Here is a 27,335-nt window from a genome sequence, read left to right as displayed (position 1 = left end):
GTAGACAGAGCACGGCAAGGCAGAAGGGAACATCGACAATCCCCAGAACTAAACGATGAGGATATGTGCGGCTTGCCGTGCTTCACAAGGAGAGTACGAAAAACTCGAGTCCCTTCGGGATTTAAGTTGCCTGACCACTTCAAAAAATTCGACGGCCTGCAGGATCCAGAGGATTGGCTAGTTGATTACCTCGAGACGGTGAAGTTAACTGGAGGGACTAGGGCAACAGCCATGCAAAGTATTCAGGTGCACTTAAGTGGAGCTGCACGATCTTGGATCAAAAAGCTTCCTCCAGGATCTATCGACAGCTGGGAAAGTTTCGAGGACGTATTCGTCAAGAACTTCAGATCTACGTGCAAAAAACCTGCGTCGTTAGAAGAGCTGAGAGCATGTCGACAAAAGCCAGATGAGTCAATGAGAAAATACATCCAAAGATGGAACATCATTAAAAACTCGGCAGAAAATATATCTGACGAGAGAGCAATAGATGCGTTTGTCGCAGGAATCAGACGTGAAGATTTCGTCGAGGACTTGGGAAGGACCAATCCAAAGACAGTATCCGCGTTAATGGAGATAGCAAATAGATGGGCGGATGGAGAAGATGCTGTCCACAACAAACGGCACAGGTCGCCAGAGGAGGACCGTGGTCGAAATTATCAATCGAGGCGACGATTTCCTCGGCAGTACCCGAACTATGACGCCCCAGGGCAAATTTCGGCAGGATTTCGGGCAAACACAGGAGAAAACAATAGAGATGATTATCAGAGAAGCAATGAGCAGCAAAGCGATAATAGGGACGACTCCCGCAACAGACAAAGTAGCGGGCCAAGGTTTCCAAGACCTTTCGTGTCCCCCGAAGAAATGCTGAACGGACCGTGCCGGATGCATTTTTTCCTCGACAGCAACGGGAAAAGACAGTCGGGGCACCTGCGCAGAAGACTGTCGAAATTTTCGAGCAATGTTCGGATATGCGTAAAACGCTCACGCTCGAGCAGCACGAGAGAAATCCTCGGGAGCCCAGGAGCGAGGTTCACCTACCACCACCTCCCGCTATTACGAGACGACAATCGGCATCAGCTCAGAATAGCGGCAGCACCTCCACCACCACCTTATGTCGATCCTAACTCAAACGGAGCGGTGTCAATGATTCAGAAGGGAAGGCCGTCCAACAGAACTCAAAAAGTAATCTCGAGACAGGTGTTCATGGCAGAGAAAATGCCTCCACCAACAGTTGAGTACCTCAATTGGTCAGGGCAAGACATCGGCTTCACCATAGCAGATCATCCGCAGCAAGTTCCTCGACCAGGGCAGTCAGCACTTATTCTACCAGCAGTTATTGCGGGATTTGATGTTTCTCGAGTATTTATAGATGGCGGCAGCAGCTTAAACCTTATGTATGCAGATACATTGAGGAAGATGAACATATCCTTAGCAAACTTGAAGCCAACAGACACAAGGTTCCACGGCATCACACCGGAGAAACCAAGTTACCCATTGGGGAAGATCAACCTCGACGTTCAGTTTGGAACCCGAGACAATTATAGAATCGAGAAACTGGAGTTTGAAGTCGTGGATTTTCCATCGCAGTACCACGCTTTGTTGGGACGACCAGCATATGCTAGATTTATGGCAGTACCACACTATACATATCTGTTGTGGAGATTACCCGGACCAAAGGGACCAATCACAGTCAAAGGAAGCTTTGCCTTAGCTGATAAGTGCGACAAGGATTTTCATCGGTTATCAGAAACTTTCGGGATGCAAGCTGAGTATTTGGCGTCAAAAAGTATGACTGATTACGACGTACTACCAGACGTTGGAAGGCCAAATAAAGAATCAACTTTCAATACAGAGAAAAATTCTAAGGAGGTGCGGATTCACCCGACGGACCCGAAAAAGACGACATCTATCGCAAACAACATGGATATCGCATAGGAAAGCGCGCTCGTCAAGTTCCTCCGTGAGAACCGGAAAATCTTCGCATGGTGTCCAGCTGACATGCCGGGAGTACCCGGGGAACTTGCCGAGCACCACCTAAATTTGGATCCATCAGCGAGACCAATCAAACAACCTTTGCGGCGTTTTTCGGAACCAAACCGCAAAGCTATCGTCTGTCGAAATCAATCGACTACAAGAAGCTGGTTTTATCAAAGAGATATTCACGAAGCCACATGGGTAGCAAATCCTGTGATGGTGCCAAAGAAAAACACTAAGGTCCTTCGCATGTGCGTCGACTTTACGTGTCTCAATAAACATTGTCCAAAGGATCACTTTCCCCTCCCGAGGATCGATCAAATTATCGACTCCACGGCTGGATGCGAACGTCTTTCCTTCCTGGACGCGTATTCTGGTTATAACCAGATCAGATTGAAAGAAGAAGATGAAGTAAAGACCGCGTTCATTACACCTTACGGCGTGTTTTGCTACAGAACAATGCCCTTTGGTCTAAAAATGCGGGAGCAACATACCAGAGGATGATGCAGAAGTGTTTGGCGACACAGATTGGAAAAAACGTGCAAGTATATATCGACGATGTCGTCATAACATCAAAAAAGGGGACAACACCGATCGAGGATCTCAAGGAAACTTTCGACAACCTCAACAAATTCTGCCTCGAAGTTGAACCCAACGAAGTGTTCCTTTGGTGTTCCGAGCGAGGAGAACTCTTGGGGTTTCTAGTCTCAGCAAGAGGGATTGAAGCAAATCCCGATAAAATACAAGCTATTGTAACAATGAGAAAGCCAACAAAGTTGAAAGAGATACAACAGCTAACCGGGCGAGTCGCAGCTTTGAGCAGATTCGTCGCCAGGCTGGGAGAAAAAGCGTTACCATTTTACGCTCTGATAAAGCAAGGAGACAAATTCCAGTGGAACGATGAGGCCGACAGGGCCTTCGAAGATTTGAAGCGCAAAATCTCGACACCACCAATTTTGGTGGCGCCAAAGGACAAGGAACCCCTCCTGCTATATATCGCAGCCACACCCCAAGTGGTGAGCACGGTGCTAGTTGTCGAAAGAGAAGAAGAAGGAAAACTCCACGGAGTACAGAGGCCAGTATACTTCGTCAGCGAAGTTTTATCGCCGTCAAAACAAAGGTACCCTCGGTACCAAAAGCTAGCATACGGAGTGTTCACAACGAGCACGAAAATTGCGCCACTATTTTTCGGCACACCCGATCATAGTGGTCAATGAGGCTCCTTTGTCAAATATACTGAACAATCCAGAAGCTACGGGTCGTGTCTCCCTTTGGGGAATAGAACTTTCCCCTCGGGACATCACGTATGAAAAAAGAAAAGCAATCAAGTCGCAAGTTTTACCGGACTTCATCGCAGAGTGGATGGAGCTGCAAAACACAGGACCCCCAGACTTGTCGAGAACCTGGACCATGAATTTCGACGGGTCCAAGAGAGTAGAAGGAGCTGGCGCAGGAGTAGTACTTATATCACCCGAAGGCGACAAATTGAAGTATATCCTTCGGATGACGTTCCCTAACGCATCTAACAATGAAGCAGAATACGAAGCCCTCATACACGGGATGAAGATGGCGAAAGCTTGCGGTGCAACTCGATTAAAAATCTTTGGCGACTCACAATTGGTAGCCCGGCAAGTTATGAACCAATGTGATGCGATCCAACGATAGCATGGTAGCATACAAGGAGGTATACAATGAACTCGAGAAGCTATTTGATGGATGCGAGGTAAACCACATCAGTAGATTGAGCAACGATGAAGCTGACATCCTCGCAAACATCGGGTCGCAGTGTCTCCTAGTCCCGCCAGGAGTATTTTGGGAAGAAATAGCAGAGAGATCTACAAAGCCAAAAAGGGTGCAGAAAAAAGCAAAGGAAGAGAAAACTTCGACACCCCTCACAGAAACCACGGAGGATGAAGAGGAACAAGAGCTGGTGATGATGGTACAAGTTCCTTGGATGCAAGCATATATATCATACATCCTCAGCAAAGAAACACCCGATGATCCAGTTGAGGCAAGGCGAGTAATTCGACGCTCCAAAGCTTTCACGGTGATCAAAGGAGAATTGTACAAGCGGAGTATTTCAGGCGTCCTGCAAAGGTGTGTCACACCCGAAGAAGGAAGAATAATTCTAAAGGATGTACACGAAGGAATATGCGGCCACCACACGAGTAGTCGAGCCATCGCAGCCAAGGTTTTTCGGGCAGGATTCTACTGGTTGACAGCAATCGAGGACGCCAAAGAAATAGTAAGGACTTGCGATGCGTGTCAAAGGTTCGCCGCAAAACCTAACTCTCCGACAGCGAGAACTAACACCAATACCATTGTCGTGGCCCTTTGCACAATGGGGACTCGATATGGTGGGCAAGTTACACAAATCATGGCCAGGAGGAAAGGAATACATGCTAGTAGCTGTCGACAAATTTACAAAGTGGATAGAAGCGAAGCCGATAAATTCGCCAGACGGAGCATCCGCAGTAAAATTCATAAAAGGCCTCGTCTTCAGATTGGAGTGCCTCACAGCATCGTCACGGACAAAGGCAGTAACTTTACATCCCACGAATTCAAAGATTACTGCAAAGAAGTGGGTATCAAGTTACACTTTGCGTCAGTTGCACATCCTCAAACCAACGGGCAAGTCGAGAAAGCCAATGGCATCATCTGCAATGGCATCAAGAAACGCTCGTTGGGACCATTAGAAAAAGCTCGACATACCCGGCCTGAAGAATTACCAAGTGTGTTGTGGAGCATCCGAACAACACCAAATACAGCGACACAAGAGACCCCGTTTTTCCTGGTCCATGGAGCGGAGGCAGTACTACCAATAGAAATAGAGCACGACTCCCCTAGAGTCACAGAGTATAATGAAGAAGCTTCAAGGACAGCATTGGAAGACGACGTAGACGCACTCGACGAAGCTCGAGACGAAGTATTATCAAGGGTAACCAAATACCAACAGGACTTGAAGAATTACCACAGTCGACGTTTACGGCCAAGATCCTTTCAAGTGGGAGACTTAGTTCTTCGGCTCACGCAAAAAAGTCATGAAAAACTCGAGTCACCATGGCTTGGTCCCTACATTGTCACGGAAGTAATCGGAGGAGGAGCATACAGGATAAAGGACAAGAAGACAGGGGTGGAAGAGCAAAACCCCTGGAACGTGGCGCAACTCAGGCGGTTCTACGCCTAGAGCTAAAATACAGTCCTTGTAAAACTTCAATGTATTGAAACGCCCACGAGTTTTCAGACGCACTCTTTTCCTTTCTCGGGGCACCGAGTGGGGCCGGGAAAGGTTTTTAATGAGGCGGGCTCGTGGTGCTGCAATATAATAAAGATAGTATCAATATAACTTTTCTTTCTCGACATGCTCAAATCTCCAACCCGACGAATTTCAATATAGTTTCTCGCATAAAGAATAGCCTCGCCTTGGTATTAAAATACCTCGTGAGTCAATAAAAATACAAAATAGTACTAAATAAAGAAGCTCGGGGGCTGATATTCGCCAAAATTACATATCATTGCCTTGGTTCAAAACCTCGCACTATACAAATACAGCGAATAGTCACCGAAAACACTCGGGGGCTAGACAAATATAGAAATATGATGTTCGCTTCACAATATAACCACAATCACGATTTACAAGGAAGAATTAGCTACCAAAGGAAAAAATTAGTCCTGGTTCAATATATTGTCAAGGGTAATCCTGTCTTCTTCGGGAGCAGCACCAAGAAAATCAGCATAATGTCCATCTGCAAAAAAGTCGGCATCCATCCGAAGAAGGTCTTCAATCATTTCCTCGGCTATGGGTGAAACCTTCGTGTTAATACGGTCGACACCAACTCTTCGGCGCCGTACCTTCTCATGGACTCTCGCAACAACTTGGGTCAGATCAAGCTTTGAGTGGCGGATCCGAAGCATGATAAGAGCAAATCGGCACCGGCTACCAGTTGAGCTTTGACAAAGTCATGGATCCTGTGGGCATCCTTAAACTTTTCCATTAGCTCGAGAAGAGTCTTTGGTTGAACGTTTCGAGGAAACATGGAATTATAAACCATAGACAAGGTCTTGGTACAGAAGTCAAGAAAGTCGCGAGTTTGGGAGGCGCGATCTTGAAATCTGACAATTTGGCGGGTCCTCTCTGGGGTAGCCCAAAACAGAGAGCCATGATCAAGGGAAAGGTTAACAAGGAGGTTTGTCCTAGTATTTACCCTTTCCTCTTCAAAGCAACGATATCGATAAAGGAGCCTATGAAAACAAAGAAACAGAAAACTTCAAGAGACGTAGCATGAAGACGGAAGATAGTGAGAACGAAACAAACATACCCGACATATTTGCACTGGCTTCATTCAGTAATTCGAGCATGAAATTTTCTCGAGTAGTTGCCTTTTCAGCCTCGGAAGCAGCAACCTCCCTGGCAGCCATGGCCTCGTGAGCTTGTTGAAGTGCAACTTTTTCGGCTTCAGATGACTTGCGAGACTTCTCCATCATCACAAGTGTTTGCTTCTTCGCATATTGAAGTTGTTGCCGAAGTTCATCCAATTCTTGCGGTAAAGAATCTTCGGCAGGTGTAGTACCAGCAAAAGCTCTCTTCGAGTGAGAAGAAGGCGAGATATTGGAAGGACCAGGAGCTGGAGCTGGCGTATAATTGTCAAAAATCAACTGGAAAAAAGAAAATATTTCGACATCAATCACTGAGTAAAGATAGGTTTCCATTCATTCCCATAATATATACATGTCTATTACAAAAGAAGGACCTTCTACAGACCTACGGAAGCAGTTATTGCCAAAGAACACTACGGCGACAACGCCAAAAGGAAGAGGTACGCTAAAAACAAAAAGCAAAGAGGCATTCAACTAGACCTCCGGCCTTGATGAGCTAGGAGTTGAAGACGGCTTGATCCCGAGATAAGCCAGGATTTTCTTCGTATTGGGCTTAGCTGCCTTGATCAGCGACTTCCATTTTGATTGCTCTATCTGCTCAGTGTCGCCAACTTTCGCCCAGTCGATAGTTTGCTGGCTATCGGCAACCAAGGCAACAGTGTTTTCAACGGCGACCTTCATATTCTCATGACGCAACTTCAGCCCAAGATCTTCGGGTGGATTAAAGCACTTGGCCAAGTTAAGGAAAGTCGCGGGTTCCTCTTTCTTTGGGAAGAAATAGGGAAAGAGCCGCGACAGCCCTGCTTTGGCATTATCAATGCCTTCGCGTGCTTCTGACCTATGAAACTCGAGGAATGAAAGGGCGTCAAGAAGGGCATCATCGTCGGGATCTTCAAGTTCAAACTCTTGAGCTGTTCTATCTGTCAAGAAAGAAATTTATTGAGCTACAGATGAATGCAAAGAAGAAAATACAAAGGATATGAAGTGGTTCGGATACTTACGAGGAAGCGGCGACTTTGCGTCCTTATACGCTTAAGGATCGCTTCCTCGCGAGCAGCATTGTGCAGCTATGTGCTCGCTCAACGAATTCTCGGCAGCGTGAAGTCTCTTTCTAAGATCCTCGACACCAGCAGCTTCGGTCTTGGCCTTGTCGGCCTCGCTTTAGCTTGAACAGGCGTCTAATTCGGCTTTCTTACGAGCCTCTTCACTTTGCTCTAATTTTTGAGCCAGTGCATTGGCACGATCGTTGATAGCCGCCAATTTTTCTGTCAAGAAAGTTAAAATTTCGATAAAATATCGGCAACAAAGGAGTAACAGAGTAATGGTAAAAAAGAAAAGTAGCAAGGCATCACCTTCAGTTTGGTGAGCATATTCACGATACCCAATGAATTGAGCACCGATGCGAATAAGCTCTTTGATCATGGGCTGTTAAGGAAACAAAAGGACAAAGCAAGAAAATTTCGGTATGAGAGAAATATAATGGCATTCAGAAGCAAACAGAGGAAGTATAGACAGTGACAAACGTATGGAGAACTTACATCATCCAAAAGAGGGTTAGAAGAGCTACTCAATTGGAGACTCGGCTCCGGAATTGCTTCAGTCCTTGCCCTTTTTGGCGAAGGGACAAGGGGGCTCGAAGGAGGAGTAGACACGCCGACGTTTTGTTGAGGAGGCGAGGATTCCTCTCCTTCAACTCGCGGCTCCGAAATAACTAGAGTATGTGACGTACTCGTTCGAGCAGCCACATCCAAAGTTGGTGTTTCTTCGTCATCATCACTGTAGAAAAAGAGGTGGCAGCATAAAAAGCAAGGCAAAGAAATTTCTTCGAATAGAAAAATAAATAAAAAACAGGGAACTCACGAACTGATGAGACTCTCGAGATATGGGTCATATGCTGCCTTTCGCGGTGAAGGAGCAACTTCTTCGGGTTGGGAGGTCCCGGAATCTTCGACATTACTCCTTTTCCTTTTGTTCTTTGGAGAAACAGCAGGAGGAGGAGATTGTGCTGATGTCGTACCTTCAGAAGCAGCATCCTTTTCAATAGATCCCGCAGATTTTCGAGAATCTGCGGGTTCATTCACAAACGAGGGGGCCTCCTGGTTGTCATCGGCGACAACGGCCCTTTCCTCGACATCTCCACCTTCAGGAAGAGGAGGAAGAGAATCCATAGTAGGATGGTTCTGCAGAAAAATAACGACAAAAGAAAAACTAGAGAGATATCAAAACAATGAGATGCAGGAAAAGTTCGGAACAAGATAAAAATTCGAGAGGACAAAATACCTTGGGGAGAGGATTGGTGGAGCTGTATGGTTCCACGCGGCAAGAGGAAGGAATAGGATCCCTCTTGCTCAGCGAGGAAATTCTTCGAATAAGCTTTTCCAAGTCCTTCACGTAAAGATCATTGGAGAGCCTATTGGCGTCATTGTCGCCAGACATATGTCCAAAGGGGATTTTTGCGAGCTCGAAGAGGCCGCACTCTAATCCTAAGAAAATAGGCAGTAATTTGGACACCGGACAGTTCTTTGCCTCGAGTATTTTGAAGCCGATGAATACGAGACATAAGTGCTTCGTCGCCTTTTTCTCTTCTTCGGAAGCTTCAGCATCCCAAGAGCGGCGGCGTTGAATTTTGGCACTTCCGTCAAAAGGGACTATGTTGTGCTCTACAGAGTTGGCACTTTCTTCGTGTATGTAGAGCCACCTTTTGCGCCATCCTTGGACAGAATCAGGAAATTTGACGTCAAAGTAATCAACGTCAGTTCGGACACAGATAACAACACCACCTATGTCATAAGTGGCGTTGTGGGAGCCATTGCGGCGGAGGCAGAAAATGCGTTTCCAAAGAACCCAATTTGGAGTGATTCCAAGGAAGCATTCGCAGAGTGTGATGAAAATAGAAATATGAAGGATGGAATTGGGGGTCAGCTGGTGCAGCTGAATCCCATAGACAAAGAGAAGGCCGCGGAGGAAATCGTGAATTGGGGTAGAAAGGCCGCGGATGAGATGATCAACGAAACTAACCCGGTACTCCATTGGAGGGTTGGGGTAGCTTTCTTCGCTGGGAAAGCGGATGGCGTCTTCTTTCTTCATCAAGCCAAGCCTCTTCAACATGTTGACATCTTGGTTGGAGATTTTAGATCTCTCCCACTCAAGATCTTCAGCGGCCATCTTGGATTCTGGAGTACTGTGGCGAGTGAGTCGCGTGCGCGGTGGCATCAACGGCACTGGAAAAAGCAATGCTTGTGCGTGCGGAAGATCACAGAGTTGGGCGCAAGGGAAGTTTTTTGCAGAGGGGAACAGATGTGCGGCGCAAGCGAAGGAGAGGACCGAGGTTGAAGAAAGGTTTATATAGGCTTCGGGAGAAGTAATGAACCGTTGGATGAAGAAATCATGTGGTGAAAAAAGATCTAGTAGATAAGAGGGTAAAAAGGTATTTTTACTGAAGTGGAACAGCACATGCGTTACCGTACGTGCGCCAGGAAAAGCGGAGGACGTGTGTCCCCCACTTGCACGACGTGTCAACGTGGTGGGAACAATGGACCCACAAGGCAGAAAAATCCCGACTATTAATAGAGCTGAAGTGAATTTGACAAAGGAAAGTATGTCGACAAGAAAAATAAAAGGAGAATGGCGATAGGAGAAGTTATTTGAATACTTGGGAGCCTTTGGTCAAATACAAGTTTTTGCCCAAATGCTCGGGGGCTACTTCGATAAAAGTAAAATTTCGACTATGGCAATATAGAAATTATGGGAGCCTACAACCAAGCACAAGTTCTTGGTCTGTAGCCTCGGGGCTACTCCCATCGGGAGCGCTGTTCGCGCACCCGAGAGATAAAAAAAAGAGAGAGAATATCGGGAAATAATGGCAATATAGCGACAAGGTGGACTAAAATGTTGAGCCTACAACCAAGCACAAGTTCTTGGCTGTAGCCTCGGGGGCTACTCCCATCGGGAACGCTGTTCGCGTGCCCGATGAAATTAAAAAAGGAAAAGGAAGAAAGATAGAAAAGCAAGAGAGTATATTTCGAGTTATAATTAACTCTACATATACTCCCATCGGGAGATTAATATAAGTCATATTTGATTCGATAAAATGTGCCATTCCAACATCCGGAAAAGCACTCGACAATATATTCTCAGAACGCCAAAGTTGCGATCAATTTCTGAATGCCGCAAATTTGCGAAGGTAAGACCCCAGATCCGTTCTGCTGGGCGTGGCATCGCCAAAGACTGCGCTCTGCTACTTTTATCCGTATCAACAGATACGAAGAAAAATCCTAACGGACGCGTTAGGTATTCGATAAATTTGACTGGGACTCGACAGAATGGTAAGACCTTAAGCGGCACCTGTCGAAGTTTGCACCGATATCCCGAGATCATGTCCAGGGACGTGATCTTGAAGTAGGTTTTTGCGGATTGCCACTAGAGCAGCTTAACTAGTACCCGATCCGTCGGATGAACTAGCCCCAACTACCAATATCCCCGTACAATATAGAAATTTATATAAAGAAATATAGAAAAGTTTAAATTGTCGAATAAAAATAAACAGTGGAGATTTTCCCCGATTCTACGATTCAAGCAAAATCTCGGGGACTATCGACATAGGCATCCCAAATGGGCCTGCCAAAGATAGTACCCGGGGTTTAATGAAGGCCCACTACCCGAAGAATAAGAAGGTTCGAGAGCCCAAGATATATTAAGGAAAGTAGAGTTGTAATAGGAAGTGTTGTTTGTAATCAGGCGGGATGAGTTAGAAACCGTCCCGGACTCTGTAACTTGTACAAAACGAAACCCTCGGCTCCACCTCTTATATAAAGGGGGAGTCGAGGGACGAGGAGATCATCGAATCATTGTTCACAAACCCTAGTTTCCATAATCGTTGAGTACTTTTCGGCTGAAACCTTCGAGATCTACTTGCCCTCTACTTCCAACTAAACCCTAGCCTATAACCCGTAGGCATTGACAAGTTGATACCTTGTCACTCAGCCACCTACCCCCAAAGGATCAAATCCCACAGGTTGTGAGCGGAAAACCAGCAAGGTTCAAGGGTGTGGGACATAACTTTCTGTTCCCAGATGTTCTAAAATATATGTATAAAAAAAACGCCATTGGTTTATGGTCAAATGTACATATTCCGTTCGAGTTGATGTTTTCGACCTGCAGACATATCTTGTCAGTCATGGTTGTTTCTTGTTAATCTGTGTATATATATCCATTAGTTTGTTCTATGCCGACGTGTGAACTTTGTAGGAACAGTTCATCCAATCCAGATCATTTTACAAGGTGTATGTGCTAATTGATGCTAAATGTAATTTGTAACTCATGTAATATTACATGTTATGTGTGCTAATTACCATCTACGTACCTGTGATTTCTGCTCCTATTCATAGCTATAATGATCAGCAGAGTTGTGTTGATCTGATTTATGTCTCCAGCATGAGTTTACATCGGGAACTAGTGAAGAATATGTACCATTCTATCTGTGTTAAAGTTGTGTGTCTTATCTTGGTAAGTTATGTGTTTGTTTATGTCTTCATGACTACCTGCCCTTTTTCAGATAGAGAGATGTATAGTTCATATACATACTACCTGACAGGTAATAAAACATCTTAGCATGATTTGGATCTCATGCACAGAATAATCTGGGGCTAAGCACCTGTTTTGTTGTGCTAGTAGAATCTGAAAAAGAAACTAATACAGTACAAGGTTATAAGCATAGACCAGTTATCCAATTAATCCACCATCTTGACTTATGTGTGGATTAAGGCATGTCAAAGAAACAAACAAACACAGAAAATACCAGTCCAACTATTCAGTGCGTATGAACTTGAGGCAAATCATGTTCTACCATGAATCTTTTTATGTTGTGCGATCCAAAAGAAAGAGGAAGGACCACCAAAGAACAATAGCCATGGGAGGCATCAGGAAAATTCAAATCGAAGCCTCATCTAGTGTTAAACGAGGAACTGAGGGCTTTAGCCTTCCTTCATGTTCCCATGCCCACAGCTCTTAGGCCCTCTTTTCTTCCTCTTCCTGTCTTGCAATGGACATCTAGTATTATATGAGTATATGCAAAAAAAAATTGCTTTAGAGATGTAGCAAACAAAAGGATGAGGGAGGATTCCTCGAAAACGATAGGAATGGGAGGCATGAGGAAATACGAAACCATGTTTCCACCTCAATGCAAGAGGTGAAGGACAAATAAGTTAGGTTGTCCTATATGTTCTCATTCCCACTGCTCTTAGGTCCTCTCTTTCTTCCTCTTCCTGGCTTACTTTTGAGTTTTCAGATCGAATAAACACATACATTTGGTTTCTAAGCAAAAGAAACCAGGCAAGCCAAAAAAAAAAGGAAGAGGAAGGATTGCTTAAGAATTAATAGGAATGGAAGGCATCCGGAAACACCAAACTGAGTTCTTGCCTCAATTAATAGGTGGAAACAAAGCAAGTTGGCTTCCTCCATGTTCCCACTCCAGCTGCTTTTATGCGCTCTTTTCTTTCTCTTCCTAACTCTCCTTTGAGATGTCTCGTTTATCTAAATATATGTGCACACATTTCAATGGTTTCCATCAAAGCTTTTGCATAAGCAAAAAAGGGAAGAGGAAGGAGCACCAAAGAACAATACGCATGGGAGGCATCAGGAAAACTCAAACCAAAGGCTCCTCCAGTGTTAGGTGAGGGACAGAGGACTTTAGCCTTCCATCATGTTCCCATGCCCACCGCTCTTAGGCCATTTTTTCTTCCTCTTCATGTCTCGCAACGGACATCTCATATCATCTGACTATGCAGCACACGTTTTGTTTTTCTGCTAAATCGATTTAGCAAACAAAAAGGAAGAGGAAGGAGCGCTTAAGAACAATAGGAATGAGAGGCATCGAGAAAACCAGACCATGTTTCCACCTCAACACAAGAGGTGAGGAACAAATAAGTTAGGCTTTCCTCTATGCTCTCATTCGCATAGCTTTTAGGCTCTCTCTTTCTTCCTCTTCCTAACTCGTTTTTGAGATCTTACATCAAATATGTCCAGACATATATCTGGTTTCTACGCAAAAGCAAGTGAGCAAGCCAAAAAGAAGAGGAAGGAGAGCTTGAGAATAATAGGAATGGGAGGCATTGGGAAACGCCCCACTGAATTCTCGCCTCCAACACTAGAGGCGAAAACAAAGTGAGTTAGGCTTTCCTCCATGTTCCCATTCCCACTGCTCCCAGGCTCTCTTTTCTTCCTCTTCTCAACTAGCCTTCAGCATCTCACATTATCTAAGTATGTGCACACATATCTACAGTTTCTTCTGTAAGCTATTTGTGCAAGCCAAAAGGAAGAGGAAGGAGGGCTCAAGAACCATAGGAATGGGAGACATCAGGAAAGCACCAAAATAAATATTGACACCTCCAACAGTAGAGGTGAAAAAAATGCTAAGCTTTCCTGCATATTCCCATTCCTAGTGCTCTTAGACTCTCTTTCTTCCTCTTCCCTGCTTACTGAAGTTGAATCGCTGGACAAAGAGTTTCAGCTCTGATCTATAAGTAGCCGTAATGTGCACTCTGTGGAGAACCTTAGGGGGGTGATGTTATGAAGAAACCCAGTACATCCAGAATCACTATGCAATCAATGACAATGGGGCCAATTGCCCTGTACTGTTAATGTATGGCACGTGCATGAAGATCTTCAGGTCACACACATCAGGAAAGTTGTGCATTTATTAAGTAGGAAAAAAGTGTACTGCAATCTGAGAGCAATCAGAAGTTAAGAGTTAAAGACAATATGAATTTGGAAAATTTAAGCCCTCTAACAAACTTGGAAAACTTACAAATAGGCCAAGAAGAATTTGATACACAAGGTATTTCAGATATGGAGTACTAGTAAACGGGATTTGCCCAACAATAGAGACATCGTATTAGAAAACCCAAACTTTATATATAAGCCTATTATTCTGTAAGAAATCATCTAGATTCTGTAGATTGTACACGGCGACATTGGAGCAGAGAAATGTAAGGAAAACAAAACATCTGGGAACTATCAGCCAGGCCTTTGGAGAAAAAAATAACACATGAAGGTATACTGGTCATATATTCATCCTAAACTCACTGTACACACTGATTCAGCATTGACTGGCTACGAAACACTGAATAACCTAGTATTTCCCGAACAAGGTTCGAACACAAAGGAAGAAGGAGGTCTTGAGGAGAGTGCGGTACTTCTTCCACCCGTTGAAGTACTTCCCAATCACAACCTTGTAGCTGTGCCGCTGCTTCACCAACGTGTGGTACTCCAGGACCCTGGGCCTGCAGCTGATGTATTCCTCGTGTAGATCGAGAAGGGTTATGCGTGCAAGGATGGGAATGAACATTGAATCAGCCGGCGAGAAATCATCGCCAGCAAGATATTTGGTCTCGTTGAGCTGCGCCTCAACATCATCCAGGAGTTTGCTCAGCTCTTCCTCACATTGCAAAACAGTGTCAGGGTCCTTGAGCCTGTCTTCGGTCTCGTAAGCGTCGCGGAGCTTGACGTGGTACATGCTAGCTAGATCTGGGGCCTCCGTCATCCGAGCGATCAGCACGCGACGAATGAACTTGGAGACAAACGCGCGGTACTTTACTGGGGTGTGAGTGAGTGTGAACATCTTAGGGTTCCAGCCATCAACTTTCCGCATCCAGTGGTGAACCTCGGTATTCTCAGGTTGGATTTCACCGCTTAAGTGCACTGCAAGTCTGTCTATGTACCTAAGAAAATATTGAGCAGATAAATGAACGTTGTCGCTTGATCGACAGTATTGGATGAGTTTAAGTTTCAGCCATTCCGAGAGTTGAATGAAGAACGTACTGGATGATATCGATGGCGCGGAAAATGACATGAGCACCATTTTGGAAGACGGGAAGCTTGGCTGAAGGGTTCATGCGGAAGAAGGCGACATTCATGTTTTTCCCAGTTAGCGGATTGACATGATACGAGGTGTAGTCAATACCCTTCTCCTCCAGTGCTATCCGTACTTTCTGACTGTCCAGCGAATACGGGTGGTGATACAGCTGCATTGCTACATTAGCAGCAAAGAAGCATGTGATTAGTATCCAGATAAGTTTTTCTGTGTGAATGGAATGTGATGGAAAATGGAGAGCTGATTCAAACTAAATAGCCTCTGGGAACCAACATACAAACAGAGTGCCACTAAAATGACAAGAGGAAAGGAGGGTGGTTGATCTCCTTGGAAACTGAGCAGTAGACTACTTTCAGATAATTGCATAACGAAAACATAGACAAGCACTTGATTAATTCAAGGTGCACGGCATTCACAGTGAGAAAGCAATGGATTAACAGTTTCATATGTTGGCACATTTTACTGTTCTTTCATTCATTCATTAGACGATACTACACATACTGATCAGAGTTCTAGCACAGGGAGAATCGCCAACTTCGTTTGCCTCAACCAAATACTCCGTATTAGCGGTTAATCAATTGCCTCCAGTTTATAATATAACGACTTTTTGCTTTGCGGGATCATGAATTCAGGAACAAGAAACCTTTCCAAGCGATTTTACATGGGGGAAAAGACGAGAATTTTCAGAATCTCGCCTTTCAGCCAAAAGAATCTACGGAACCACACAAACAGACGACCAAATCTAATTCCCCAATCCAGTCGGTTCCACCGGAAATCAGTAACCGCACGCACGGACGCGCCCACGGCTGATCAACCAAAAGGAGCAGAAGAGAACAAACTGAGAAACTGAGTAACAGTACCTGACGAACGACGCGGACGAGGGGTCGCGGGCGGAGGCGGATGCGGCGGCGGGGAGTGGTGGGGGAAAGAGGCTGGAAGAGGCTTCGCGAAAGATTCCTCGGCGCGCAACCGTGCGAGGAGACGCGCGCGGGTTCCCCTGGTTGGAGAAGTGGGGCGGTGTTGTTGTTGATTCGTCGTCGCCGTCGCCGGATGCTTGAAGTGAACTGTATCAAATCAAAAGCTATTTTTGGCTGTCCTCGGAACTTTCTTGTGCTTCGGTCGACGCGGTCTCGCCCCCGCGCGTGTTCTGGTCGGTCGCCTACATCGGGGTTTGATTATCCAAACAGCCCTGGTGCGTGCACCCGGATGGGATCCCCAACATGTCCACACGCATGCACATCAGCACATGCCATACTTGTTTAGTTTGTTTTTCTTTAGAAGAACCCTAACGAGAAATTTATGTCTTTTGAGAACCAACCCGTGGTTGGATGGTTAGGAGGGTAGTGGCACCCCAGCACACCAGAGTTCAAATCCCAGATTTGACACTTTGGTGTCTCATAAAAGCGGAATATTCTTCAGTAGGAGGCGACATTCCCGTCGACAGCGAGACGCGTGTGGTGACTTCGTCAATCTCAAGACCCGCTGGATCAGTTCTTCAACGCAGTCTCTTAAAGGTGCTCATAGGGATAGGGTGTGCGTGCGTGCGTTCATAGGGGTGAGTGTGTGCGCGTATGTATGAGCGTCTTTGATTGTACTGTGTTTCACAAAAAAGAAATTTAGGCCTTTCTTCCATAGGAGGCGTTTAGTTATGAGAGAAATAAAATGACAGCTACTACCTCTGTACTTTTTTAATCGACGCGGTGCGCACCACGCGATAGATCTTTATGCGTAAATTAAATAGGAACGGGGGGGGAGTACATAAGAGTACCCATCATCGGCGTACCTCTCGGTTTTTCTATTTCGAGTTAAATATGTTACGTTGCTGGATTTTGCATAGGATGTATGCATCTCTCTAGGTCAGGCTCCGTTCCCCTTTTATTAAAAAAAAGTCGCCACCTCCAATGCAAGCAACTAGTTAAGAGCTGCTTGCATCTAGTTCTAGTGCTGCATCGCCTGCACCATGCGTTAGTTCACCAAAGCAGCGATGCCAAGGAAACGAATCTATAGTGGCAATTCGGCCAGGGTTTTATTCCTGGCACCCATCCTAAGCGTTTAAAGCGGACATTACATTATCATCTAACAGGGTCGGAAAAAAGTCCAGACCTTTCATGTTGGGTTTATTACAAGTATATTGTCGATCGGATATAACGAAACTTCTTTTTGCAGGTAGGATACAAAAGTATTCTAGAACAACATCAAAATTGCGCCAAAGAGAATCCTCATCTTTGTTGATGGAAACTCCTTTCGTGTTTCCTAAATATTTAGGATGATTATTGGAATTCTAATTTCCCTTTGGTGATCGGGGTGTGTAGCTCTATTGCACCTAAAAGCATAGTTTCAAATAGTTTGTTATAGCCCTACTATAGCTCCCCTCTAGTTGTTTCATCGTGTTGCCGCTAAAGAAATCATATACAATTGTTCGCTATAGACTCATTTAGCTCAGCCGCTATAGACTCATTTAGTTGTTTTTTTAGGCTGTCGCTATTTGCCAGAAAGCCGCCATTGTTGGGTAGGTGCTACGGAGCGTTGGTGTAGGCCGAATGTATAACACGCTCAAATCTTGGGTCATCGAAGTGGTCAAAACTTGTGTGAACTTTTATGTATCGAAGTTAAATGCATTGTTTTCTCAAATTAATTAGTATAAAAGTTACTATCCTAGGGTTTAGATTCTAAAGTTTTTGACAAACTTGACTATCAGTTGTAAGTCTCTTAGAAATTTTCTTTCAGTAATCCTAGATCCAATCGCATTATCGTGCTTGCTTAATTTGCTACCAAATGAATGTCCATCCAAAATTGGTCATGCATAGTCATTTGGTTTGGTAATAGTTAATATGTGATAATGATCGCATGAGTGGCATTGTTTGCTATTTTGGCTCTAAATTTGGCAACAGGGAACAATAACTCTTCCTAAAAAAATTCTGTGGTGTCTTACACAAACATAACAACCAGTTTAACGAATGTTTGGTTTTGGGTCAATATTTACATTTGCAAGCATGCATATGTGCTGACAAGCGTCAGGCCCTGCCTCCATGATGTGATTCAGGTTGATTAAAACTCCCCTCTTACAGTAACAAAATAAAACAAGCATGTGTCTTGCAGCTAGTGTCATGTAATTATATTCATTCTTAGTGCGCATAGATATGTGTGAGCCTAGTGTTTTTGCTTGGCGGGGCTCTGTGGGTGTGGTGACGTTGGAGGTTCAGCGTCAACAACAACGTGACGGTTACCACACGCTGTATTGGCATCGCATCCAACTCGGTTTTCCCTGCCGACCAGCTGAGATGGACACCGCGACAACTCAACTCCCACTTTCAAAATATTTAAAAACGGCTTAGAGCCGTTGACGCTAAGCTGGCCGGCCGGCGGCGGGGCGGCCGTTTTACTGATTCCAAGTTAGAGCATTTACCGGCGTCTCCTATACTACTCCATTTAAATTATATAATGCAAAAATTATATCATTAGAAAATAGAACATCTAAAATTTCTAATAATTTAATTTTTATAACATATAACTAATGCTAGCTTGATCAAATTTGCGAATACGTGCACGCCTAATAAACTATGAGAAAGGGAGTACAACTAATAACTTTGTAAGTCAGGTGTTGTCGCCACACGTTTCCTCTCTATATTAGAAAAGGTTGTCCACACCAACGATCTTAATAAGTATCTCCTAAATAAAATAAAACCGTCAATTTTCGAGAACCAACCTGAGGTTGGGTGGTTAGGAGGGTGGTTGTACCCCCAACCCACTAGAGTTGAAATCTCAGGTTTGACATCAGTGTGTCTCATTAAGGTGGAATATTTTCAGTGGGAGGCGACGTTCCCGTCGACAGCGAGGCGCTAGTGGTGACTTCGTCAATTTCAAAATCCCCGCTGGCTCAGTCTTTCGGAGGTGCTCATAGGGGTAGGGTGTGCGTGTGTGCGTTCATGGGGTGAGTATGTGACCGTCTGCGTTGTACCGTGTTTCTAAAAAAACCGTCAATTTTCATTGAAAATTAAAAACTTTTGCAAATTTAACGATAATTTAAACTCGCATTCTTCCTCGTTAGAGTCAGGTTGACGATGTCGGCCTAGCCAACCGAATGGAGGGATTCGAGCCACCACTTGTGCTTCCACTCCAGCGGAAGATATCGTCCCCGAAGTCCTTCCCGATGGGCACTAGCGGCACGGGCATGCTGCCCAAGCTGATGACGAAGCCCCTCGGCATCGTTGCTTTAGGCGGCGTGAGGATGTCGTACCTAGCGAGCTCGGTGGCCTCATGCTAGTTCACCAAAGGCCTATCAATGACGACGGTGGGAGAGAGAGGGAGAGAGGCGACGACAGGGCTGAGTCAAAAGTTGTACGAGTGGAGGGGATAAACAGATGTGTATTTGGGGCGACGTTTGCGCCATTACTCCAGCGTCTCAAATTTTGATCCAGCAGGCGTCTCGAAAGTCGATCCGGCTGTTGTTCATGCGTATTTGACCTTCCTTTGGAACGATCACAACGGCTTCCAAGCGGGGCCGAGGGAAGCCATACGACATGGCATGGGGTACCGATTGACGCCTTAGAGAGATCTTTCCAAATAATCCATGGCCACCTAAGCCTCAAAACTCTCGCAAATTTATCCAAGTCCATGATGCCATGCACACCCCTCTCCTTCGGCCTACAAATACAAATGACTTTCCAATTTTCTTTGCATTGCTCGCCTGACACTTTGTTCGTCCCTGCAAAAAAGAAAGACCTCTCAAGCTTGTTGATGGTTTGCAAGGCACCTGGCCATCAGGTGGCGTGGTGTGAAAGATGGCTTGGAAAATGAGCATCGAATTAACATGTGTGCCTCTACCGACGGTGGCCATAGTCTTGCCTTGCCAAAGGGACGAGCTTGGAAGCAACTTTGTCAACAAGAGGCTGCACAGCAATGCCCCTGAGGCATCTAGTCTAATAGACATGGCTTGCATAATGATATATCTTCGCTTAGCTGAACTAATCGTTACCGATGGATACGACCCGCAGGCAGGCATGACGTGGCGGAATTCAAGAAAACAGTAATCGCTTTTATCATTTCCCTCAGTTTCTTTTTTAATCCTTCTATATCTTAGGGCATGTTCAATGCGCGACGCTTACATAGACGCTTGAGCGAAAATTGACAGATCGATTAATCCCGCCATCTGCGCAAGAGTCCAACGCTCCAATGCTTGTCCCAGATATGAGGCGCCTATTTCCCCAACTAACATGATCCGCTTTTGTGGCGCAAGGCAAAATCCTAGGAAGCGCCACGCGCAACATTTTGCGTCACCGTCCCTCGATAAGCGCCCAGCGCCAGGATCATAGTTAGCAACTACCGATTGGTTGGAACGAAAATCATGGCACCCCTAATTTAGCATCCGTGTTACTCGCTCCGTTTCTAGATATAAGTCATATAGTTTTTTAAGAAAAAATTAAGAATATAAAGTGTATTGCATTGCACCACTTGGATGGACAATATGTTTAGAAATTTGATTATGTTTCCTTACCTTATGCAAAGTTGTCTATTAGCTCGTTTTAATTGCCTAGTGTTAATCCCACCTAAACATGACGTAAATTTTCTGAATTTTGCATTCTTTCGTGCCAGAAACTATATGGTTTATATATAGGAAAGGAGGGAATATAAGGTATATAGTTTTTGGCACTGAAATTAAGAAACAATAAAAACTTACACAAGATTTTGGTGGAACTAATCATGGACAATTGACATGAAGAAAATAGAGGAGTTTTCAAAAGATAGAGAAACACAATCAAATCCTTAAAAAATATCAACACAGGTTACCCAAAGCAACATACTCCGTACCTTATATTTTAGAAATTTTTCTTAAATATCTATTTATATCTAGGAACGGAGGGAGATCATGCTCTTATATTCCCCACCGCACTGACCAATCTTGCCGGAGGCCGAGCCTGAGAGCACACCGGTGGCCAGTGGCCATTTGCATCTCCGGCGACAGGCGCACCTTGGGCGAGGTGTCCCTGGAACTCACGGCGGACTGGTGCCATGGGGAGCTCGTCTACGACAGGCTGTGCGGGGAGCGCTCGCCACGATCTTCGGCGAGGGTGGAGGGTACGGCCGCCGGAGCGCGCTGGCGTGGTGACCTTCCGGCTGCTCGAGCTCGCCGACGTCGACGCCATGCCATTGTGGGCGTTTGCCCCCCGTCATACTGGCCAAGACGGTGAGCATGTAGAGGCGCCCGTGGACGCCGAACCACGGGGTGGCTGTCGCCGGAGATGCAGATGGCACGGAACCAGCATCGATACCACCACCGTGCGGGCGCTACGGAGTCGCCGACCTCGCCATTGACCGAAGCTGGCCGCCGCATAAATCGACGCCGGCGACCATTTCGTCGACGCCATTGAGCTCCGTCGCCCACGTCCGCTCCGTTATGGGCACCGTCATGTCGAGGGAGGGATCCAGAGCGGAGGACGAGCTCCTCCATGGCGGCCACGGCCAGCTCAATCACCAGCGGAGGACGTGCACATGAGGTGCTCGACAGAATGCCCCCGAGGTAAATTTTGTGTGAAGGTAATGAAAGGTAGGCCAAATTTAATGAAAACCGGTGGCAAATTGTGGAAAAAATGAAAACCCGTGGGTTTTTGCGACGAAGCCTTGAATTGTCGTGGTATCTTTTTTTTTTTTTTGCAATTTTCTCATGTTTTCTTGACTCACGCATCGCGTACACCTGCCAAATTTAGAAATTTCACCGTTGGAGACTTGCTGAGCAATAGAAGACTTGAATCTTCAGGCTACATTTTTAACTTTGGCCGGTTACTCAGCGCTGAGCCGCTGACAGGGTGGCCAATTTTTCTGCACCTTATTTCTGGTATCTGATCTATCATCTGAAGCAAACTGCTACTGCAATAGGCTCACAAGGTCGGCTGTAGTACACATGCAACCGTCTCTGGCTCAAATAGCTCTAATAAGTTGAGGTTAAGAATGAAGGAAGATACAGAGGAGTTTATTCAGAAACATCTTGCCACGGTGAAGTACAAGGTGAGGAGCAACGTGGGTAACCAGTCCAAATCACCGTGGAATGGTAAGCATAAGGTGGAGTAGTTTGCACCACAACTGGCAATGTTAATTTCTTGGCGTGTGACTTTCACTGTTATCAATGCAGTCAATCTCAGAGCAACATCAGGTATATTGGCAATCCCTGGGCAACACCCGTCTCTTCCCCACTCCTGGACACCGTAATTTTACCACTACTCTTTCCATTGGAGAAATTAAATTCAAGATGGAGCTTGCCATGTCTGCAGTAGCAGGTGAACTCTTGAGCCGATTCATCTCCTTCCTCAGCAACAAGTACCACTCGAGCCAGGCATACTCGGAAGATAAGCAGCTTGAGAAGCTGCAACTGCTGCTCCTGAGAGCTCGCACTGTCGTCGAGGAGGCGGACGGGCGGTACATCACCAACTCGGGCATGCTCGCGCAGCTCAAGATACTGGCGAGCGCCATGTACCGAGGCTACTGGGCGCTAGGGGCCGCCAGTTACAGGTCCCTCGAGGAGGATAGTCCCCTGGAGGTGGAGGTTAGCAACTCATCTGTCTGTCCAAAACGTTCCCGCGCAGTCCATGCCAGTGCTCGAAAGAACCAGGCCAGGTACCTTCTCGAGCTTCAGGGTGCACTGGAAAGCTTGGAAAGTATTGTTGGTAATCTGAGGGAGTTTGTTTTGATTCTGGGCGGGTGCGATCGCATGGTTCGTAGACCATACGATGCCTATCTTTACATGGAGAACTTCATGTTCGGCCGCCATACCGAGAAGCAATTGTTGTCCAAGTTCCTGCTGCAGCACGACCATCGCTCTCCACCGGCTGTTCTCCCCATCATCGGTGCTCTTGGAGTTGGGAAGAAGACGCTAGTCGCACATGTGTGCAACGACGAGAGGGTTAGATCGCGCTTCCCTGTGATCTTGCATCTGCGTGAATCTGATCTGTTGACCATGACAGACCACTCAACTCTTGTTGCAGAGAAGACGACACTGCTAATCATCGAGTTTGTTTCGGATGTGGGTGAGAAGGATTGGTCCAGGTTTTACTCGGCTCTGGCAAGCTTGGATAGTAGAAGCAAAGTGGTTATCCTAAGCCGGTATAAAAATTCAGAGAAGTTTGGAACTGTGAAGCCAATATTTCTGAATCCTCTGACATACGAGGAGTTCAGCTACCTCTTCAAGACGCTCACATTTGGGAGCGCGAACCAGCTGGAATACCCGCGGCTAGTACGGATCGCGGACGAGTTTGCGAGGGAGCTGCAGTCAGATTGGTCGCTGGTCACTGCAAATCTGCTTGCGGACGTGATGAGAAGAGATCTGAATGTTTGTTTCTGGCTCTGCATACTGACCAGGCTTAGAAGGGTAGTGGAGAGAAACTTGTCCATGTTTGGTGAACACCCCAAGTTACTTCTCGAGAGAGGTCATGAAATAGCTGTCACGGACCTTGTTTTGCACCCCTCCTGTCCGCTTCGCCTCGTCTGGGGCATCACAGATGATGTTCCAATGAAGAAGAAACCATCAAAGGTTACATTTCATGAACTGATGATAGGTCCTGGGGCTGGGAGAAAAGTGGAGTCCGGTCAGTTGACATGGGAATCAAGGTTACCGCCTTATACTTCATTTCATCACTTTGTTTCAACTTGTGCTCAAGATATGCTTGGAGATACTACCCTGTCACGACGGAAGCGTCGAGGGGTGTCTTTCTAGCCTCATAACAATACTCACACCCTAATATAATGGGGAATTGCTCAACGGGTTTGCCTAGGATCAGCTACGTATAAATGATGCTTGTAATCCTGTTTTTCGGAGATGGAGTATGGGTGTTTATTGTTTTACCTTTTCTTTAGGTGAACCCATAAAAAAATTAGTACAATAACATGGTTGTGTGCATCAATCGATGCAGCTATAGGAGTCTTTGCCTCTTTTTTCAAAGAAAAGTGTAATGGAAAAATGTATACTAATATTTCTACAGATGCACACTTATTTCCAGATACAATTGCACTGTCATACTTTCTGGCAAGCACATCAACTGTCATAGATTCTTGCATGTAAGAGGAGAGGAGGCAAACGAAAGACTAGAGCTCGTTTGGATGCTTTTTTTTTAAGATGAACAAGTGGGTTTTCCCAGTCCGAGTGTGACCAATTAGGACTGTGTTCATCTAAAAAAAAAAGACCGTGTATGCAGTGATGCGCACGACAGGTTTTATACATCTGTGTAGCCGACATGGTCGGCCCTAAGCCCTCTCGAGGGTTTGCTTAAGAATAAGAAAGAATAATCTTATGAAAATAGGATGGAATAAGGTTTGATCCTATTCATAGGATTTCTCAAAATATTCCATTCCAAAAATCGAAACAATCGGTAATTTTCGTGCTGGGGCGCCGCACACCCAGGGACGAGGTCAGGTTAGCTGGGTCGTGGCCCATCACGTAAGGTATGATTCTTTTACATTTTTCTTTTGTTTTCTGCCAATATTTTTTTATAAAATATAACAATTTAAAAAACATATTCCATATTTGAATATTTTAAATTTGAATAATTTTTGATATTGAACATTTTCGAAATTGAACAATTGTTTGAAAATTTCGAATATTGTAAAAATTAATTGCTTTGAACATTTTTTCCAATTTTTTTTAAAAAAGTTTGAACATTTTTTGAATTCAAATTTTTTCGAATTTAAACATTTTTTAAATGTTGAGAAATGTTGTTGTTCAACACTTGCTTGCTTGATAATCACGACACACGAAGGAGCACAATCATAAGAACACAAGGACAGATGATAGGAGAGAAATCTAAGACTCTTTATTATATTGTGTTGTCCTACAATCTGAAATTTTTTGTGTGTACTCAACTCTCCTCTCATGCCATCTATTTGTAGATTTTTTTTTAAAATAATACAATTTTTTTATTAATTCTAGAAATAATATTCGTTTTTCACATTTTACAGGAATAATACACTGTCGGGGTTCGCCAACCCGAAATTGAAAAATCGGGGTTCAGAAACCCGAGTCGGATAGAATCTCGTGCAGGAGGCCAAAGTCGGGCTAGCTGACCCCGAGTGGGCCGTGTCGGCCACGCGCGGGCCGTGTCGGCCTGTCGGCTGGCCAAGAGCAGCGTCTGTCGGACAGAGGAATCCCAAGGAGAGGGAATCGGGTTCGTTGACCCCGAGTTCGGTTCGCTGACCCCGAAGCGCGCCTGTATTAAATTTGACCGAGCCGAGCGGGCAGCGACGCTCTCTTCTTCCTACTGCTCTCAGTTCATCTGCTCTCTCTATCGTTTGTGAGCGATTTGTCCAGCCATTTGTTGTACTTTGACCACCAAATGTTGTAGAATCACCTGATCTATAGATGGGTTAGTTTTTGAGGCGTTTTGGTGGAGGTGCTGTTGGAGTAGGTGGTGGTGGTAGTTGTGCTGCTGCTGCGTGGCGTGGTGGATGAGCCGAGCTGCTAACGGAGGTGTTTGGCACGCTTCAAGGATAAACCCTAATTCTTGATATTAGATGGTATAATCATGCATGTTGCGTTCATTAGCTTCGCAGATTAGTTACTCATATAGGTACCGGTAGAAAATATTTATTTAGAACTGTAGGTGCTAGATTTTTATTTATTTATGAGTATAGGTGCTAGATTTTTTTGACGAGTCTGTAATTTGTAAAGGTGAGCAGATACGTCAGATAGAATAAAATTCGTTGTTTACTTGGGTAACGGCACGGTCCGAACAACTCCGATGGGAGCTGATCTGAGTGAGTTTCAGTACGAGGAGTTGCATTTATCAAACCCAAAAATATGACGAGTTAGTCAGTTGAAGGAGTGGTTGACCGTGAATTTCGGACTTAATCCAGAAGCATACACTGTTGGTGTGCATACTTTGTGGAGCAGCTCAAGTACCCAAATTTTCTGGCGGTTGAAGCCGATTGAGCGGACCTCTCAGTGGGTGCACTGGTTAGAAGCGTGCGAGCGCAGGGGAACTCGATCACCCCATCGCCTTAATGCTTACCTCATAATATGTCAGTACTAACATTGAAATATATCTTGACAGATCGAGCAGTTCGGATACCCAGCCGTACCGATGACTGCGGTCCAGATCACTCGCAGCTTGGAGGCGTACCTCATGTGGCTACTTGGGAAGACGATGTTCACGGACAATCACGGGAACACGATCAGTGCGCGCTACATCCCTATAGCTCAAGAGATAGCAGAGGCCACATAAGCTGAGCACATCACACAGAGGAGCTGGGGTTATGCGGTCTTAGCCTCTACGTACCGAGGTAAGTGTAAGGGTTGCCAGCTCACCTCGCAGGGTTCTGGAATCGTTGGATGCCCACTCCTGTTGCAGCTCTGGTCCTGGGCGAGGTTTCACATCGGTCGTCCTGACATTGGTGGTGGGTCTTGGCCGGCAGACGAGATGTACGACGCGGAGCGCATCGACATGCCGACGTTTGGTTCTCTTTGGACATCGCGGAAGGTATAGGCAATATTTACTCCGTGTTTATATTGTTATATAAAATGTAACACTAACATAGTTAAGTTATGTTAGGCAGAGACGATTTGGGCATAATCAGCTAAGGAATTGCTACCCAGCATTCACAGAGCAGTTTGACCTACTACTAGAGAGCGATGTCAACTCGGAGCCATACAGTGAGGACCACCGCGACGGGGCATACCCAGGCGGTATATCGAACATGTGTACCAGAGATTGGGCCTACTGGATGACAAAGGCAAAGATCATCTTTGATATCTTCGTGGAGGAGATGTCGCAGCAGAGGATCATGAGATAGTTTGGAAAGGGTCAGTTGATCGAGCCACCATCTCCCACCGTTCCTCTACCACCACGCATCCACATGTGAGTACAATTTAATTTTATCCTAAGTTATTACATCAATTGGACAATCATTGACGGCATGCATTTTCAGGTTGAACAGAAAAGGATCGAACAAGATTGTTGCTGGATGGGTACAGACCCTGGCTCCATACATCACGGGTTGGGCCAATGCGCCGACAGTATCATGGGACGCTAGGGAGCAGTTTGATCTTCAGGAATTTCAGCAGTACTTGCGGGCATACATGCCTAGGACACGAGTTCGGCTGAGCCAGGCGTGTGACCCAGTTCAGAGGGCTCCC

At 45.5% G+C, this 27,335-nt stretch overlaps 2 protein-coding genes across 3 annotated transcripts; one reads left to right on the top strand and one right to left on the bottom strand.

The window, feature by feature from the left end:
- Positions 1-14,242: 14,242 nt before the first annotated feature.
- LOC124676954 (glutathione S-transferase TCHQD-like) lies at positions 14,243-16,304 on the bottom strand. The gene is made up of 3 exons (XM_047212963.1): positions 16,081-16,304; positions 15,169-15,379; positions 14,243-15,068 (listed from the first exon to the last, which is right to left on the bottom strand). The coding sequence occupies exons 2-3, from the start codon at positions 15,375-15,377 to the stop codon at positions 14,480-14,482; spliced, it is 798 nt and encodes a 265-aa protein (XP_047068919.1). The 5' UTR covers positions 15,378-15,379; positions 16,081-16,304; the 3' UTR covers positions 14,243-14,479.
- A 5,610-nt stretch (positions 16,305-21,914) lies between these two features.
- On the top strand, positions 21,915-24,188 carry LOC124675278 (disease resistance protein RGA2-like). 2 transcript variants are annotated; one of them, XM_047211345.1, is made up of 3 exons: positions 21,915-22,265; positions 22,347-22,367; positions 22,486-24,188. In XM_047211345.1, exons 1-3 carry the CDS (start codon positions 22,166-22,168, stop codon positions 23,922-23,924), a joined length of 1,560 nt encoding a protein of 519 aa, XP_047067301.1. In that variant the 5' UTR covers positions 21,915-22,165; the 3' UTR covers positions 23,925-24,188. The 2 variants fall into 2 exon arrangements, with proteins under 2 accessions (XP_047067301.1, XP_047067299.1); XM_047211343.1 differs by having other exon boundaries at positions 22,163-22,265; positions 22,347-24,188.
- The last annotated feature ends 3,147 nt before the right edge of the window (positions 24,189-27,335 follow it).

Source organism: Lolium rigidum, chromosome 7 (genome assembly GCF_022539505.1).
Source record: "Lolium rigidum isolate FL_2022 chromosome 7, APGP_CSIRO_Lrig_0.1, whole genome shotgun sequence".
NCBI classification, from domain to species: Eukaryota; Viridiplantae; Streptophyta; class Magnoliopsida; order Poales; family Poaceae; genus Lolium; species Lolium rigidum.
This window is presented reverse-complemented; position numbering and strand designations above follow the sequence as displayed.